We start from the raw sequence: 17,277 nt of genomic DNA, 5'->3' as shown, positions 1-17,277 counted from the left end.
TTATTTTCGTTTTTTAATTTTGCCAAAATTTAAGGAAAGATTCGATTGAAGATTTCCGGGTCAAAATTAAATAAATTTGACCCGATTTGGGTACCCCAAAAACTGCTGCAAAAATGTATAATAGATTTAGATTCAAAATTCAAATGGCCATGTGACACGAGACAATAATAAATGGAGGGAAAAACCCAAACGAAATTGCAACGAAAGATTCAGCTTGCGTGGTTTTCCAGCGCACGTTAGATCCCATCATTCGACCAAAAATTAAAAAAACTTTAATTTAAAAAATAATTTACTTCCTTCCCCTCTCTCTCCTCTTGTTGTGAATGGCCATCAAAAGCCTCCGACAATGGCGGAGACGACGGCGATTGAACTCAGCTACTTTCAACTCCGCATTTGAATTTTCTCAAGCTTGCAACTTTTATTGACAACGAATAATGGGTTTGCTTTGAAGAAGCTGATCACTGGCTTCTAGAACTCTTATTCTTCTCCCTGAGATTATCTCGTCTCGGGGAAAATTTTCCGTCATTACCGGTTTTTATTAACTAGGAGACGAGGAATATCTTGGTCTGTGCTTCGACATTTAGGTTTGCTAGTTAGGAGAAGCTGTGGTTCGTGGCATTGTGAAGTCCGAATTCCCTCGATTAGGCATTCGAATTTTGATTTTTAGTATATGAGATTTGGGTTTTTAGCGACAATAAGGTTTAGTGTAAGGTTATGTTTTTGATCTGGTCTGGATTCGGTAGAGAAACTACCCGATCTACTACTTCTTTGATTCGGATGATTTGAGTCTGCGAGCTAGAATCTCTTATTACAAGGCTGATCATCAAAAATGCAGATGGCACAGTTTCTTTCACTGGTTCGAGGTGATTCGATTGAGTCTCCTCGTGAGATTACCTCGCCCGGTAGCCTCATCAGCGAGTCCGGTTCGAATGGGTGGCTTATCCGCTTTTTTGATTCTTCCTTCTTCTGTGAGTGGATTGCAGTCAGTTATTTGTACAAGCACCAGCATTCGGGTGTGAGAGATTACTTATGCAATAGGATGTATACGCTTCCTTTATCCGGTATCGAGAGTTATCTGTTCCAGATTTGCTACTTGATGGTGCACAAACCAAGTCCCTCACTTGATAAGTTTGTGATAGATATTTGTGCAAAGTCACTTAAGATAGCACTGAAAGTGCATTGGTTTTTGTTGACGGAACTTGAGGATTCTGATGATAATGAAGGTATCAGCAGGATTCAAGAGAAGTGCCAAATTGCAGCTACTTTGGTGGGTGAGTGGTCGCCTCTTATGCGGCCACAGAACGAACCTTCAACTTCAGGGAGCAAGAATCCGGTTCTTAATAAGTTTTTCTCATCAAAACAGAAGTTCTTCTCATTGAATTTATCTCCATCCACCCAGAAGTCTTTACTATCCTCACCTACAACAGGGAGCAACTTGCAGGATGATTGTAGTCAGTTATCTGCGGACGACAATAAGATTTTTCAGAGACTAATCCCAAGTCCTAAAGTTAGAGATGCTTTATTGTTTAGGAAGTCAGCTGACAAAGAAGACGAGGAATGTGAAAAGGACGGATTTTTCAAGAGACTCTTGAGGGACAGCAGATGTGAGGATGATGAACAAATGTCAAACTCAGAGGGTTTCTTTAAGCGACTATTGAAAGACAATAAATCAGAAGAGGAAGAGATATCAAACAATTTCGAGGGTTTCTTCAAGAGGCTACGGAGTAGTAAAGGAGATGAAGAGGAATTGACATCGAGTTCAGATGGATTCTTTAAGAGATTGTTACGAGATAATAAAGGAGATGAAGATGAATTGGGTGCCAACTCCGAGAGTTTCTTCAAGAAGTTATTGCGGGATAATAAAAACGAAGACGAGGAGCCAAATGCAAACACAGAAGGGTTCTTCAAGAAACTATTCCGTGAGAGCAAGAATGAGGATGAAAAACTTTCTAACGCAGTAGATGATGAGGAAAAAGATGGGTTTTTTAAGAAATTGTTCAAAGAAAAGTTTGATGAGAAAAGAAATGGTAACGAGAAAAATGAGACAGATGAAACCATGTATACTGACGGAAAACCTGGTGAAGATAATGAACGGGAGGGATTTTTCAAAAAATTCTTTAAGGAGAAGTTTGAAGACAAACGAGACATTGGCAAAGCCGATGATGGGAATGAAAGCGAGGATGACGAATCTTCAGAATTCTCACTGTTCAAAAGATTGTTCCGTAGACATCCAGAAGACGTGAAAACTACTTTACCAAGTGAAAACAGCAGCAATGGCAGTTTAGTTGAAAGCAGTCCTGGGACAGAAAACTTTTTCCGCAAATTGTTCAGAGATCGTGACCGGTCTGTTGAAGATTCTGAACTTTTCGGTTCAAAGAAATATAAGGAGGTTTGTTCCCATATAACTTGATCTCAGGTTTTATTTGTAATGCTTAAAGCCTTAGACATTCTTTTCTTTCTCTTTCAACCCATATCTCCTGATTCAATCATCTGTCAAGATTCTTTCTAGGATATTATATGAGATATCAGCTTTACATATTAGACTATCGAAAAGTTGTGCTCGTTGGTTTACCCTCATACGTAGGATGGTAGTATATGATGGCACATAAGCCAAGAGCACTACTGCTCTCAGGTCATGTTAAATTTCTCTCACTTTAGTATATTTAAGTATGCCTCCCATTCATTATATTTGCTGGATTTGCTCAGGCTGCCATTAATTTTCTGACATTTGCAGAAGTGTCCAGGTTCACCTAAACCACAGAATGATACTCCATCTAAAAAGCCCCCACTACCAAACAATACTGCAGCACAGTTCAGGAAAGGGTCTTACCACGAGTCTTTGGAGTTTGTACATGCATTATGTGAAACGTCGTATGATTTGGTAGATATTTTTCCCATTGAAGATCGGAAGACCGCTCTTCGTGAGGTGTTCTTTTAATCCCTACCTTTCTATATTGATATTTAAAATGTAGATATTAACATTCTCCTTTATTAACTAAGATTTAATATTTCTTTTGTTTGGTTTTAGTCTATTGCAGAAATCAATTCCCATTTAGCTGAGGCTGAAACTACTGGAGGTATTTTCTTAAATATCTTAGAATTTGCTTGTACAGTTTTGTCTCACACATGAGTGAACCAAGTGCGCCCAATACATTTGGCATTTAACCGTCACCCCTTTGCATTGGAGTCATTTTCCAACGGTTATTTTTTACTCTGTTCATGTTTCTATTGCGGTAACTGATTCAGTATCAGATATTGAAAATACTTTCAATATTATTCCAGGAATCTGTTTTCCAATGGGCAGAGGAGTTTATCGTGTTGTTAATATTCCTGAAGACGAGTATGTTCTTTTGAATTCTAGGGAAAAGGTGCCTTATATGATATGTGTGGAAGTTTTGAAAGCAGAAACACCCAGGTAGATATAAAAGTCAGAATTTAAAATTAATCTACTGCTTTTCGTTTTAGAATTTACTTTCTTACCTTCTAAGTTCTAATTATACTTTAAAGGGTTTCTTGGTAACCCTCTCTCACTGTTCTTAATTTCTTATTGTCTTCTGAAACTTTTGTAGTGGTGCTAAAACCGCATCTACTTCCCTTAAGCTTTCTAAAGGAGGCATTCCATTGGCAAACGGGGATGCATTCTTGCAAAAGCCACCTCCATGGGCTTATCCGCTATCTACTGCTCAGGAGGTTTACCGTAACAGTGCAGACCGAATGTCATTATCAACTGTTGAAGCAATTGATCAAGCAATGACTCATAAGTCTGAGGTAAAACTTGTGAATGCAAGTCTCTCGGTCGAGAAGCATAGTAATTCCATTACCAAATCAGTAAGCAGTGGTGTGACTGGTGTCCTGAGGACTGGTCTGGAAAGCGATCTTGAGTGGGTTAGGGTGGTGCTGACAGCTGATCCAGGTCTTAGAATGGAAAGCATTGCTGATCCGAGAACCCCACGTCGAAAGGAACATCGTCGTGTTCCAAGTATAGTTGCCTACGAGGAAGTAAGGGTGAGTGTTTCTTGATAGATAACTTGTAGAAGGCAAGTACCTGGTTTTTTCTCTAGTATTCCGTTTCTCCTTTGAGTTACTGAAAAACGCTGACACTCATTGAGTAGCGTTTCTGCATCACCTAGTATGTGATTCCTAACATTACCAAACAGATCATTCACCTAAACAGTCATCTTAATTTGGATAAGCAATATCAGCTGTAAAAGTGCGTGTATCCTGCTTGATGTCATTATTCCTAAATCAACTCCCTTGTTCAGGCTGCTGCAGCGAAGGGAGAGGCACCTCCAGGTCTTCCTCTCAAAGGGGCTGGTCAGGATTCATCAGATGCACAGCCAATGGTGATTGCATGTTGATTATAGAAATAGGATATTCCTTTAATTTTTTTGTCTTATAGATGTTGAACCTTTTTTTTTGTGGCTCACCAGGCCAATGGTGGAATGCTGAAAGCAGGTGATGCCTTATCTGGTGAATTTTGGGAGGGGAAGCGACTAAGAATTCGTAAAGATTCAATATATGGCAACCTACCAGGTTGGGACTTGCGCTCTGTAAGTACTGGATAAAGCAATCCTCCTTATCTTCCGCTGGCGTTTCCTTGTAGAGTATATTTCTCCACTTGAACATCTCGTGTAGCGATAAATAAAATACATAATGGTATTTCTTGTCAGATAGATGGTTGCGTATCTCTACTTAAAAGTTCAAATTTTATCAACTGTGAAAATACATGAAGTTTTTTTACATTCATTCCATTGTATATAGCTTCTTTTTTTTTTCCTCGTGTGAAACTGCAAAGTTTAGACATCAAGCAATTACTGATGCTTTGAGTCTTTGACAATTCATTGAGAGGCTCTGCTTTTGATAAGCTTCTGTTTTTAATTTCTTTCCAGCTGCATGTAAAAGTTGGTTTATACTTGTTGACATTGAAAGTTGTTGTCTAGGAATTTCTGATTGCTTATAATACACTATATTAAAACTATTAAAACAACACTAAGAAACTGTTATTTTTGTTGTTTGACCTATTATTCCAATTCTTTTTGGCTCTTGCAGATCATTGTGAAAAGCGGTGATGACTGTCGGCAGGAACATCTTGCGGTTCAACTCATATCTCACTTTTTTGGTAGGTGATATTTTGTTTATCTACCATATGCCTGTTAATTTCATAGTTCTTGGGCTTAGCTTCTCAAGCTATGCTTTTTATATCGTTCTCTTTTATTCTCTATCCTGTCATCTTATATAAGCATATGTGTGTATATAAACACATTTTTGCGTTATATAGTTGATAAACAGTCTTGTTCATGTGCTAGATATATTCCAGGAAGCAGGGCTTCCCCTCTGGTTACGTCCTTATGAAGTCTTGGTGACATCTTCATACACTGCCCTTATAGAAACAATTCCAGATACGGTAATTTTGCTACTTTATTCAGTATACAGCAACCGATCTTATTTTTATCTTGGAAAGCGCATGTTATAGTATCTCCTTTCTCTCCTGCAGGCTTCTATTCATTCTATTAAAAGCAGATACCCTTACATCACAAGCCTGCGTGATTTTTTTGATGCTAAGTTTAAGGAGAACTCCCCAAGTTTTAAGCTTGCTCAGGTAATGTATTCTCCAGGTACATTTTATGGTTTTATGGCTCAAGTCCACAAGCAAGTTGGCTGTTTTTTTTCAGAAACTTATTGACGGCAATCTGTTAAACATGCTGTTGTGTAAATGAGAGGTGTGGATTGTGGAATATACGAAAATGTTTCCTCCCAAAATTTGTTCAATGGAGAACCCAATTTTGTTCATTCATACTGGAGCCTTTTCTAAAAATGAGGAACATAGAGCTTGATAAGTCTTATTTTTTATTTCCCTTTTATGCAGCAGGGTTTTCATAAAGTTTACAAATATGGTTTATCATATGAAATTTAGCTGCATCAAAGTCTTCTGCATGCATCAATTAGAAGTGTGTCTATAATTCTAAATTGTGTGAGATGCCACACCGTGTATAATTTTCAAATGTCTTCTCTTGCAGAGGAATTTTGTTGAGAGCATGGCTGGATATTCTTTGGTCTGTTACCTTCTGCAGGTAGGTTTGTCTTTTATAACTGCATCTCTCAGGGTTGTGTATTCATATATGTGGGCATATAAGTGCTTTGAAACAAGAACGAAAGGAATCTATGAGTTTGGCACTCTGCTGGTGTTCATAAGTTTCATCATGGCTTGCTCTTAGTTTTATGGCTTGTGATGTCCATTATTTGATTGTCTGCTCGTTCAGATAAAAGACCGTCATAACGGAAACCTTCTGATGGATGAAGAAGGTCACATTATACACATTGATTTCGGCTTTATGCTTTCAAATTCTCCTGGTGGCGTGAACTTTGAGAGTGCCCCATTTAAGCTAACTCGGGAACTTCTTGAGGTTAGAAGCATGTTCTTATTATATCTTCTCGCCTCTTTGAAGTAGCTAAAATTACTTCCATTTAACTATATACTCGAAAACACTTGCACATCTAGGTCATGGATTCTGATGCTGAGGGGGTTCCAAGCGAGTTCTTTGACTATTTCAAGGTATCAATGAGGCTCTTTCGTTTGCTCTCCTCCAAGTCACTTATAAGGCTCTATTTTTCCCCATCTGTAGCTATTATTAAGTACCTCTAGTGGTCAACTGTTTTAGGTGCTATGCATCCAAGGATTCCTAACATGTAGAAAGCATGCTGAACGGATTATTCTTCTCGTCGAAATGTTACAGGTATCATGATTAAAAGCATCTTAGAAGCAAGACAGCTATTATGGTTAATAAAGTAACAGAATCATTTCCCGGCTGAATAATGTGCGGTTTTTTCTCAGGATTCAGGTTTTCCTTGCTTCAAAGGTGGTCCACGCACCATTCAGAATCTAAGAAAAAGGTTCCATCTAAGTTTAACCGAAGAGGTAAGTTACTTGTCTCCCCTTTTATTCCACCAATTTCATCAGCACCGTTCTTAGGATTATATCTCCAATCACAACTGTTTCTTTTTGTTCATAAGCAGCAATGCGTCTCTTTGGTGCTCTCTCTAATCAGCAGCAGCTTAGATGCTTGGCGAACTCGACAATACGATTACTACCAAAGGGTGTTGAATGGAATACTATGATGTTAATTTACTTACAAAAGTTTGAGATCTCATCAGTGAATCAACGTGATGAGAGACTAAACAGGTATACTATGGTTGTGTTGTTCTCCATGTCCATTGCATGTGAAGAACCTTTATCACAACTTTAGTATCAAAGACATTCGAGCTTCAAAGAGCTCTTGAGGAAATCAATTACACGAAGAGAAAGAGAGACATTGTGTGACCAAAAACACTTTTGTACATAGGATAGTTTCTTTTTTTGCAGAGGTTTTGATTCTTATATTCTTGTCTATAAAGGAGCAGGCAAAGCCAAAAGTTAATTCATTTTCTTAAACCATCTTACCATACTGTTAGATGAAACAATTGTTTTTTTGTATTTGTATTTGTGATGATGTGAAAATCAAAGGTTGTATAATGGGTATTTTTTGGTTCATCTCAAGTAACAATTTGCTTTGAAAAACAAACAAAATATTCTTCAGAGATTTTGTATATAAGAAACGTTTTTTTTGTTTTTTTTTTTTAAGTTGAATATGAGTTACGAGTTACTATGAGTTAGTAGTAAAAATTTAGTGAAAAAATCAGGGAAAAATAATTAGGCCTGCCTCGATATGAACATTTAACACTGTTTTTAGTCCGTCAAAAAAAAAAATAACACTGTTTTTAGTAGGCTTTTGAATGAAAATGGGCCCAACAGTGTAAGCAAACGCGTGTAAGGTCTGGGAGCTAAATCCTATATAAACCCTAAGACCGCAGCCCTTGACTCAGTTCTGGCTTATCCTTCACGCCACTCTCTAAATCCCTCTCGCTCTCCTCCCCCTTTGCGACGATCGTCCTTTCCCACTGTCGAGTTTTTCTCTCTCTCCGGGTACGACTTTTTCTCTCTGTTTCTCATCCTACGCCGCGATGTTGTGGATGGTGATTTTGTGTGTTCCGATCTAGTCTTAGGTTTTCCTTTTTTAATTCCTGAAATGGGTTTTTGATTTTCTGTCTCTTTCTTGTGATTCTCCGATTCATTTTTTAGGGTTTTACTAGAGTTTTTATTTATTGTAGTGTGGTTTCTAGTTGGTCGGGTAGTTCAATTTTCTTCTTTTTGGTTTGTTTCAATGTCTCAATAGCAGGCTTTACGTTGCACACCAGATGTCTGTTGATCTCTGCAAGAAGAATCCATCTTTTCTTTGGTGTGACTGTGGTTATATGAGCAGGGGGAGGTTGTGGTGTTTTCAGATAATCCTCTTCAGGCACTGGACTTGACTTGTCTTCAACTCGTCGACTTCTCTCTTCTTTTCTTTTTTTCTGTTTACTTTGATCAAAGGGTTTTCGTTTCTGTTGCTCCTGTTTACTGTGAATTTGAAGACTAAGTTTTCTGTGCAAAACTCTCACTTTACTGGTGAGGAGTTTACGGAAGATTGTTCAAAGTTTTCCCCTTTGGATTCGCCAATGGGGAAAACTCAACTCGCTCCTGGATTTCGTTTCCATCCGACTGATGTTGAACTCGTGAGATATTACTTGAAGAGGAAAGTACTGGGGAAAAAGCTCCTTGTTGATGCTATTGCTGAAGTTGACATTTACAAGTTTGAACCCCCTGATTTGCCTGGTATCCATTTTAAAACATTCTTGTTCTGTTAACGGAATTTTCATGTGTTTGCAGCTAACTGGAGACTTCTTCTCTACAGATATGTCCTTTATAAGAAGTGGGGATCTTAAGTGGCACTTCTTCTGCCCGAGGGAAAAGAAGTATGCCAGTGGGGTTAGGGCAAACCGTGCAACTGAGTGTGGTTACTGGAAGACCACAGGGAAGGAGAGACCCGTTCTGTGCAATTCTGAAGTTGTGGGAAAGATCAAAACTCTGGTTTATCACTTTGGTAAGTCGCCTCGTGGGGAGCGGACTGATTGGGTTATGCATGAATATAGGCTTGAAGACAAGGTACTGACGCAGATGAATGTTCCTCAGGTAATATATACTACTAGTTAATAATGGCAATATGATTTCAACTTGAACTGGTGTTTAGGTTTTAGAGTATTTACTGATGATGGCTTGCTGTTTTCTTTGTTCTTTAATTGCTCTGATATTGTGTCGGGGTGTGGCAGTTCTGATTTTCATCGAACCTTATAACTGCCTGCAACTTTTCCCTTCTTCCACTAGTATATTGTTTCCTACTTGTTTAGTTTTCTAGATTATTATGTATCTTCCATGTCATGTAAGCTTATATCACTCTCTCTTTACTTACAATTATTATGTTTTGGACTCCAGGATACTTATGTGGTGTGTGTTCTGTTCAAGAAAGATGGCCCTGGACCTAGAAATGGAGCTCAATATGGAGCTCCATTTAGGGAAGAGGACTGGAGTGATGAGGAAGTACGTACTGATGTTCCTTCTACTAGTAATCCCACAAACCTTCTTGAGCCTAGCAAAGAAACCACTCTGGCTTTGACTGCCCCAGATGACTCCAATAAGGATTGTTTTGGTGGCATGATATCAGAATCATGCGTCTCCGATTTCCTACCAGCTACAACTAATACCACCAGCAAGCTTCCACATCCAAGTGATGCAGCTAACACTCCTATGTCTACTGCACCTCTGGCAGAGACCCTTCAGACCCCCAACAATGATGACTTATATTCAATGTTGGATCTATTTGATGATGACGAAGAATTCTTAGGGTTCAACAATAATGAGGTAGGTTTTTTGGCATTCTTCTTCTTTGGCTGTAATGATTACAAACCGGTTGCTCTTAAGCTAGAAAGGCTACTTTGAAGCTGTTAGGTGTTTTAGTGGCATTGAAACGTAGTACCCATTAGACAAAGCTTCTTTGCTATATTTTTGATCTTGTTCCTCAAAATCAATTTGTGCTGTTTTGTATCTGCGTATACAGTCTCATAGTTACAATCAATCTACAGGTAAGACATGATCCCGGTGTCTCAGCTCCAGTTTGCTTAGAAGAAGAAGGCATTTTCAACGGATTACCAGAGTTGAGCAACATGCCAAGGACGGCCTCTTACGACCTAATTGAAAACTCGGAGTTATACCTAGAGCTACAAGATCTCACTGCTCCATTAAATCCTCATATTGGGCTACAAGACCTAAGTGCTCCATTGAATCCTCAAACTGGGATGCAAGACCTCACTGCCCCATTATATCCTCCAACTGGGAATCTCAATGACCCGAGAAGCTCCTCCTATCTGTATAATCAAGGCCACTTTGACTTCTCTGCTGCTAATGATGATGATCCTTATGGCTTTTCTGCTTCCGTGGGACATAGACCAAAAATGTAAAACGAGGAAGAGAAGAGTTGCAGGATTTACAAAACAACAACAGATGCAAATCAGACAGAAAAGAAGGAGGAGAACCATTGTTTCTTGTCTTTGAATTTATTAGTTACATCTTTTAATTTGTCGAAACTTCCCTATCAACTTTCTCTGTTTCATCCTTAGATTCTCGTACTTGTTTGAAATATTCTCAACATTTATTCTTGTCTCTATTTTGCTATGAATTATGTATATATTGGCTTCCGACTCATCATATCCTTTAAACTAAAGGATTTTTAAAAATGAATACTGAAAAAGACAAACTAATCAAGAAGAACAAAAAATCCAAGTAAAAATCCAGAATATAAGTAAATCCAGAATCCAAAATCGTACCAGATTCAGGATCAAAACAGCAAAAGTAGGGCTTAAATGGGAATGAATGGGCTTTAATTCGAAGCCTTTTTCGTTGGCCCAATCTTTTAGCTCTTTTTCCACAGCATCATCATCGATCTCGTGTATATAGAAAGCCGATTTTGATCTCTTTTCACTATAAAACCTTGCTGACACAAAATTCAATTTGCTCTTTTCCAATTTTGATCGTCGTCGATCGTACGGTGTCTGGGGGATTGATGGAGAACACGGACGTCGTCTCGGGTCTGCATAATTTCTTGAGTAAACCATCCGCCAAAGATTTCATCAAATCAATTAAAAGGTTCTCTCTCTCGCTTCTCTTCTTCGCTTCTCTTCTTCGCTCTTAGCGTAAGTAATGATACTTTTGTCGGTTATATATCTTACTGATTTTACATTGCTATCTAGTAGTTATGAATACTTTTGTCGGTTATGAGACAATGTCATTATGATCTTGTTAATTAGTTTGATGATTTGCTATACACTTGGAGCAGATTTTTTTTGTGATGGAAATACCACATTCCACTGTGTTTTTTAGTTGTGTAAGTTTTTTGATGTTTGCAGTTTCATTGTTTCGATCTTGAACACTGCACCAGACCCTGAAAAAGATTGTGATGCAGTTCAGGAATTCTTTTCCAAGATGGAGTCTGCTTTCAGGGCTCATCCACTTTGGTCTGGTTGTTCCGCTGATGAGTTACACAATGCAGGAGATGTCAGTATTCTTTTTTCTGACTATATAATCTCTCATGATTATGTATAATCTCTCCTGACTTAATCATGTATAAACAGGGACTGGAGAAGTATGTCATGACAAAGTTATTTCCCCGGGTTTTTGCATCAAACACCGAGGATGTTATATCGGATGAGAAACTCTTTCACAAGATGTCATTATTTCAACTATTCATATCTCCTGAAAACTTGGATATACAACCAACTTTTCAAAACCAAACATCATGGCTCGTAAGTCCACATTTAGCTCTCGAGATAGTGTAGCTTATATTCTTATAATGGTTCTTACTTGTGATGTTTTTTCTCTTCTTTTACGGCAGCTAGCTCAAAAAGAGCTCCAGAAGATAAATATGTACAATGCTCCTCGTGATAAGCTTATGTGTATCCTTAGGTGCTGCAAAGTCATTAACAACTTACTTCTAAATGCTTCAATTGCTTCAAACGAGAATGCACCTGGAGCCGACCAATTTCTTCCTGTTCTCATATATGTTACCATTAAGGTATGTTGTCAAGGATTGAAAAATTTATGCAAGCTAACTTCTGATGTCTTATGTGTATACTCATGCTTGGTTTGTGAAACTAACATTATTAACTTTGTTTACTTCCAGGCTAACCCTCCCCAATTTCACTCAAACTTGTTGTATATACAAAGATATAGGCGTCAATCTAAACTTGTTGGTGAAGCTGCCTACTTGTTCACAAATATACTCTCTGCAGAGTCATTCATCTCAAATATTGATGCAGAATCCCTCTCAATGGATGAAGCTGACTTTGAAAATAAAATGAAATCTGCACGGGCACGTCTTTCTGGTCTCGGAAGCCAGTCTTATCAAAATGATCACGACGCTGCACTCACTGCTCATAATCCTAAGAGGGAAAACACGCTTCTGCATACAAAATCGTCTGATAGTCTCTCTGGTACCAATGAAACACCAATAAAGAAAGCCGAATCCATTACCGATTTGGAAAATAAGGGCGCTTCTACGCTTTCGAAGGATAGAAGTGAGGCAACCAAAATCTTTCAAGAATATCCTTACATGTTTGCCAGTGTTGGTGATTTAAAGATAGGATATGTTGAAGACTTGCTAAATAGTTATAAACAGCTCGTTTTCAAATATGTTTGCCTTTCCAAAGGCTTGGGTGATGCAAAATCTTTAGCTCCATCTATTTCACCATTACAAGCGTCTAAAGACTCTGACAATCATACAACATTGTCTTCAGATGTTCAAACGAAAAGCGAAACTGACAGTAGCGTTGATGATTTGTTCCGGGCTCTACAAGGTGAGGGAGACAATGTTCGTAAGTTCTCAGATGTAAAACAATAATCAGACTTTATCTTTTACTAATATATTCGGATTTGGTTCTTGAATGCTACATGTAAATTTTACATTTCTTGATCACATTTGTTTTCTTTGTTTTGTGATCAAGGGAGATGACTTCATGAATTAATTGAAATACCAACCGGTCTTATCTGAGAACCGGTTAAGGGTTCAGTAACGGGAAAAGGGGATTTTCATACCCGTACTATCGGGACCGTGGATTTTTATACCTCGACATTTTTGTAGTGTATTTTCCAACCCAAACTGAAATAAAATTTGAATTTCATATCTGTATTTGATAAATCGTGCAAAAAACGGAGTCAATCTAACGGGTATTAGTTAACTCCGTTACGATGCTGAGTCATCGTACGACGTCGTTTTGATAATTGTTCTCAAAAGTTTGATTTTTTTGCAAAATCGGGGATTTGAACCCGTGTCCCTTGGCCCAACATCGAGCACCTTTACCAATTCATCCCACAACTCTAATCGAACATTGCCCAATCATTTTAAGTTATAAACCTTAATAGTTGTGTGTTTGGAAATAAACCAAACGACGTCGTTTTCAATTGGGAAAAAAATAAGAATTCTAGGGTTGCGAATTGGGGGAAAATTCACCGGACGATTCGCCGTCGAGAACATGAGACACAAGAGGCTTAAGAGCTGGGCTGCTTGATATACGTGGCATTTTCTCATTGGTTGCGACGGGTTGTTCGTTATTAATCAGAAACGACGAGTTTGTTCTGCCGTTGAAACTCCGGCTACCGAAACACGAGAACCTCGCCGCTCTCTCTGCGAATCCCGGATCGCCGGCAAATTCTGTTATCGGCGTCGTCGTTTTCGTCACCATCATACGTCTAGCGTTGGAGAGCTCATCGGAGTTGCGTAACACAAACTAGTGACGTTTCCGTTGCTCGCCGGAGTTCCATAGATGTCGCCGATGTTACTTAATCTCCCGATTGAAAACGACGTTTGGTTTATTTCCAAACACACAACTATTAAGGTTTATAACTTAAAATGATTGGAGTATGTTTGATTAGAGTTGTGGGATGAATTGGTAAAGGTGTTTGATGTTGGGCCAAGGGACACGGGTCGAATCCCTGATTTTGCAAAAAATTTAAACTTTTGAGAACAATTATCAAAACGACATCGTATGGGATATACGTCAACGTACATGTGTACGATGACTCAGCATCGTAACAGAGTTGACTAACACCCGTTAGATTGACTCCATTTTTTGCACGATTTATCAAATACAGGTATGAAATTCAAATTTTATTTCAGTTTGGGTTGGAAAATACACTACAAAAATGTCGAGGTATAAAAATTCACGGTCCCGATAGTGCGTGTATGAAAATCCCCTTTTCCCGTTCAGTAGCACTGAGTGAAACCAAAATAAGCCAAAAGGGTATTATCGTAGTTTCGTCTTATTTCTTGCCCCTTTGTCGCACCACACAGAGACTGACAGAGCCGAACGGCGAATATGGAAGGGATTGGACTGCGAAGTTGCGGACAGGATATTCTCCGTCTCGGATTTAAATTACGCGGTGGTATCGGCGGCCGGATTCCGATTCTCCGGCGAGCTATGGGAATAAAGATGAGAGACCGTAGCAAGAACAGGAAACCATTGCAGAGAGGTCGAATGCTCAGTATCGAAGCGATTCAAGCGGTTCAAGCCCTGAAGCGAGCTAATCCTCTTCTTCCTCCTCCTTCTCCTTCTTCTTCCTCAGCTCTGGTTGATCGTGTAATCATCTCCAAATTCCGTCGGCTCTTGAAATTCGATATGGTCGCCGTTCTCAGAGAACTTCTACGCCAAAACGAGTGCTCTCTAGCTCTCAAGGTTCGTCTCTATCTCTCTCTCTCTCTCGCTCTCTTTCCATCATGTTTTAGCTGTGTTTCTATCTTAATTTTGGAATCGTTTTAGGTTTTTGAAGAGATTCGAAAGGAGTATTGGTACAAGCCTCAGGTGAGAATGTACACAGATATGATCACTGTAATGGCGGATAATAGTTTGATGGAAGAGGTCAATTATCTTTACTCAGCTATGAAATCAGAAAAGGGTTTAATGGCTGACATTGAATGGTTCAACACTCTCTTGACGATTCTTTTGAATCATAAGCTGTTTGATCTTGTCATGGATTGTTATGCCTTTATGCAATCTATTGGCTATGAGCCTGATAGAGCCTCCTTTAGGATTCTAGTCTTAGGCCTTGAATCAAATGGTGAAATGAGTTTATCCGCTATTGTTAGGAAAGATGCTCATGAGTATTACGGTGAATCACTCGAGTTTATCGAAGAAGAGGAAGAAATCTCTAGTGGGACTGGTGTGTTGATCTAACAATGGAGCAAAAACGTTGAGAGATTGGAGCTCTTCATGCTTCTATGTTCAGTCGAGCTCGAGGTTTGATCATATCGTATACTAATACCTTCCGAGTATGCCGGATGAGATGATGCGTTGATTCTAGTATCTAAGGTTAGCCAAACCATATCATGTAGGCTTGTAACATAGAAATGTTACCGAGTATGCGAGTTTTGATTGCCTGAACTAGGATCTGTTCCAAGTCACTCAAGTCACCATGTCTATGGAGACATTTATAGCTTCAAATTCCATCACAATTGGAGTTTTGTTATTTGTAAACCTCTTGTTGATGTTATAAGTACACTTTTGAGTATTCAAATATTTAAGCTTGAAGTACCACAAGACAGAAGTTCATTAATTTCATCTTATTTATAAACAAGTTGAGGAATTTGCGGATATTTTCTAATTTCTATGAAAGAACTAGACTCAGTGGTACATTGAAACGACGTCGTTACATCGTTGTGTTCAACTAAAAAAATCGTTTCAACTTTCTTTATTCGTGAGTTATTCAATTTTTCTCTAGTGGCTGAGCAAAATGGAGGCTTCACGGAGCGACGACCCAAATCTGAACCCTATACGCAATCGGAATCCGAATCCAACTCCGGCTCCGAACCCATTGTCGACAATAATCTCGTCGGCGCAGGTTTGGCCAACCATCGACGGTCCGTTGGGGTTAACGGAGGAAGCATCGGTGGATTACGCTCGTCGATTCTACAAGTTCGGTTTCGCTCTCTTGCCCTGGCTTTGGTTTGTCAATTGCTTCTACTTCTGGCCTGTTCTCCGTCATTCTCGGGCTTTCCCTCAAATCCGCAATTGTAAGTTTTCAGATTATTACAGATACCTTTTTGATTTTGTTTTTCCACCGATCTTCGTATCCGGGGAATTTGGGAATGTTAGATTGGAATCTTTTGATCTGGCATTAGATCCTATGAAATCGTACAATCTTGCTGGCATTTACTGTTTCAATAGCGTAATAATGGCTATGAGTGTTGTCTTGACAGTCTTAAACCTTGTGGTTATTGATTTGCAAGTATCATAATCGAACTACTTTGATGCACGGATACATGATAGGTCTGTTGGAGTTATAAGATTTACCGTCTGAGAATTGTCTATTGGCTTATTCAGGTTCAAATCATATGAACTTTTCACATTTAGTGTGTAGATGACCATTATAATTTATAGGAAGCAATCAATAGAATAAGTTAATGGGGAGTGTCTAATAATCCAGTGGCTAATGTGATGTTCTATCATCTATGATGATTATACATTGAGTTATGTCGTTACTTCTGATTTAAGAAGATTTAGAATTTTAAACTTTTGTATCTCTTTCTCAGATATGAAACATGTACATTATCCTCTCTTACACCTTTGAAATCCTCTGCTGATGCAGATGTTGTCCGGTCAGCAATTGGCTTCAGTGTCTTTACAGCTCTTCTTTCCGCGTGGGCATTGACGTTCTCGATAGGAGGAGAACAACTTTTTGGCCCTGTTTATGATAAGCTGGTTATGTACAACGTTGCTGATCGTCTCGGCTTGTCTGGCTTGGCTTAGCCCCCACAGCTTTGTCTCTCCCTCTTTGTTTATCTTTGACATAGTAGAAACTGGAAGATCTCATTGCCTTTACTTTTGCCTATTCCGTTCTCATGTATTTCTGCACAAGCATAAGTTGAGGAGATCCTGCTGTGAATATAACCTGCTTGGATATTCATTTATCAATGAAGTAATTAGTTGTCAAGAGTTGTTTCGTTTCTCTTGTTGTATCTGCCAAAATGTTATTTAGTTTGGTGCTCTGTTTCTAAACGTTGGATTTTGGCAAACTTAAGAAGTGTGAAGATATGGATGAGCTATATATATTATAGACGTATCTTAAGGGTTTGTAAGTACTTAGTAGAAGAAGGCATTTCCTTGTGTGTGAAACTGTTTTAAGTGAGGATATCTTGTAACCAAAAAAAAAAAAAAAAGTTTGGTTCCTGGTGAAGCCGTTTTATTTAGTGGGCCATTAAATAAGGTTGTGGGCTTAGTTTTTAATATTATTGGCCCATATTTGTCTTACAAACTCGAATTATGCGTTTGAGTTTGACGATGGCCTTTATCGTGATTCCTTAGTAAAGATTCCACTTTATG

General features: G+C 38.7%; 5 protein-coding genes across 8 annotated transcripts; all 5 read left to right on the top strand.

The window, feature by feature from the left end:
- The first annotated feature begins 166 nt into the window (after positions 1-166).
- Positions 167-8,363, top strand: LOC9309464 (phosphatidylinositol 4-kinase beta 2). 3 transcript variants are annotated; one of them, XM_021021636.1, is made up of 17 exons: positions 171-2,389; positions 2,735-2,926; positions 3,029-3,077; positions 3,283-3,415; positions 3,570-4,005; positions 4,263-4,343; positions 4,431-4,550; positions 5,050-5,119; positions 5,307-5,404; positions 5,495-5,599; positions 6,018-6,071; positions 6,261-6,404; positions 6,500-6,553; positions 6,660-6,734; positions 6,833-6,916; positions 7,015-7,960; positions 8,214-8,363. In XM_021021636.1, the coding sequence occupies exons 1-16, from the start codon at positions 830-832 to the stop codon at positions 7,114-7,116; spliced, it is 3,357 nt and encodes a 1,118-aa protein (XP_020877295.1). In that variant the 5' UTR covers positions 171-829; the 3' UTR covers positions 7,117-7,960; positions 8,214-8,363. The 3 variants fall into 3 exon arrangements, with proteins under 3 accessions (XP_020877298.1, XP_020877295.1, XP_020877297.1); XM_021021638.1 differs by having other exon boundaries at positions 8,211-8,363; XM_021021639.1 differs by lacking the exons at positions 5,307-5,404; positions 5,495-5,599; positions 6,018-6,071; ... (4 more) ...; positions 7,015-7,960; positions 8,214-8,363 and having other exon boundaries at positions 167-2,389; positions 4,431-4,604; positions 5,050-5,117.
- On the top strand, positions 7,864-10,612 carry LOC9309463 (NAC domain-containing protein 82). The gene is made up of 4 exons (XM_021021643.1): positions 7,864-8,689; positions 8,769-9,046; positions 9,347-9,772; positions 9,994-10,612. Exons 1-4 carry the CDS (start codon positions 8,533-8,535, stop codon positions 10,366-10,368), a joined length of 1,236 nt encoding a protein of 411 aa, XP_020877302.1. The 5' UTR covers positions 7,864-8,532; the 3' UTR covers positions 10,369-10,612.
- Positions 10,613-10,722: 110 nt separating this feature from the next.
- Positions 10,723-12,939, top strand: LOC9309462 (vacuolar protein sorting-associated protein 9A). 2 transcript variants are annotated; one of them, XM_021021640.1, is made up of 5 exons: positions 10,723-11,053; positions 11,314-11,461; positions 11,539-11,709; positions 11,799-11,978; positions 12,087-12,939. In XM_021021640.1, exons 1-5 carry the CDS (start codon positions 10,971-10,973, stop codon positions 12,801-12,803), a joined length of 1,299 nt encoding a protein of 432 aa, XP_020877299.1. In that variant the 5' UTR covers positions 10,723-10,970; the 3' UTR covers positions 12,804-12,939. The 2 variants fall into 2 exon arrangements, with proteins under 2 accessions (XP_020877299.1, XP_020877301.1); XM_021021642.1 differs by lacking the exon at positions 10,723-11,053 and having other exon boundaries at positions 11,341-11,421.
- A 1,270-nt stretch (positions 12,940-14,209) lies between these two features.
- On the top strand, positions 14,210-15,495 carry LOC110227469 (pentatricopeptide repeat-containing protein At1g62350). The gene is made up of 2 exons (XM_021021649.1): positions 14,210-14,634; positions 14,719-15,495. The coding sequence occupies exons 1-2, from the start codon at positions 14,278-14,280 to the stop codon at positions 15,130-15,132; spliced, it is 771 nt and encodes a 256-aa protein (XP_020877308.1). The 5' UTR covers positions 14,210-14,277; the 3' UTR covers positions 15,133-15,495.
- A 154-nt stretch (positions 15,496-15,649) lies between these two features.
- LOC9309461 (probable gamma-secretase subunit PEN-2) lies at positions 15,650-17,023 on the top strand. Its single transcript, XM_002873347.2, has 2 exons — positions 15,650-15,968; positions 16,544-17,023. Exons 1-2 carry the CDS (start codon positions 15,689-15,691, stop codon positions 16,702-16,704), a joined length of 441 nt encoding a protein of 146 aa, XP_002873393.1. The 5' UTR covers positions 15,650-15,688; the 3' UTR covers positions 16,705-17,023.
- Positions 17,024-17,277: the final 254 nt, after the last annotated feature.

The sequence above is a fragment of the Arabidopsis lyrata genome (genome assembly GCF_000004255.2).
Source record: "Arabidopsis lyrata subsp. lyrata unplaced genomic scaffold ARALYscaffold_6, whole genome shotgun sequence".
NCBI lineage: Eukaryota > Viridiplantae > Streptophyta > Magnoliopsida > Brassicales > Brassicaceae > Arabidopsis > Arabidopsis lyrata.
This window is presented reverse-complemented; position numbering and strand designations above follow the sequence as displayed.

Bases quoted from the DNA above. Each gene is read 5' to 3' on its own strand.
- LOC9309464 (XM_021021636.1), top strand. From the start codon at position 830: ATGCAGATGGCACAGTTTCTTTCACTGGTTCGAGGTGATTCGATTGAG. The intron at 2,390-2,734 runs GTTTGTTCCCAT...TGACATTTGCAG, and splicing joins GTTCAAAGAAATATAAGGAG to AAGTGTCCAGGTTCACCTAA. The intron at 6,405-6,499 runs GTTAGAAGCATG...TTGCACATCTAG, and splicing joins TAACTCGGGAACTTCTTGAG to GTCATGGATTCTGATGCTGA.
- LOC9309463 (XM_021021643.1), top strand. From the start codon at position 8,533: ATGGGGAAAACTCAACTCGCTCCTGGATTTCGTTTCCATCCGACTGAT. The intron at 8,690-8,768 runs GTATCCATTTTA...TCTTCTCTACAG, and splicing joins TGAACCCCCTGATTTGCCTG to ATATGTCCTTTATAAGAAGT. The intron at 9,047-9,346 runs GTAATATATACT...TTTGGACTCCAG, and splicing joins CGCAGATGAATGTTCCTCAG to GATACTTATGTGGTGTGTGT.
- LOC9309462 (XM_021021640.1), top strand. From the start codon at position 10,971: ATGGAGAACACGGACGTCGTCTCGGGTCTGCATAATTTCTTGAGTAAA. The intron at 11,054-11,313 runs GTTCTCTCTCTC...TGATGTTTGCAG, and splicing joins TTCATCAAATCAATTAAAAG to TTTCATTGTTTCGATCTTGA. The intron at 11,462-11,538 runs GTCAGTATTCTT...ATGTATAAACAG, and splicing joins AGTTACACAATGCAGGAGAT to GGACTGGAGAAGTATGTCAT.
- LOC110227469 (XM_021021649.1), top strand. From the start codon at position 14,278: ATGGAAGGGATTGGACTGCGAAGTTGCGGACAGGATATTCTCCGTCTC. The intron at 14,635-14,718 runs GTTCGTCTCTAT...GAATCGTTTTAG, and splicing joins AGTGCTCTCTAGCTCTCAAG to GTTTTTGAAGAGATTCGAAA.
- LOC9309461 (XM_002873347.2), top strand. From the start codon at position 15,689: ATGGAGGCTTCACGGAGCGACGACCCAAATCTGAACCCTATACGCAAT. The intron at 15,969-16,543 runs GTAAGTTTTCAG...CTGCTGATGCAG, and splicing joins TTTCCCTCAAATCCGCAATT to ATGTTGTCCGGTCAGCAATT.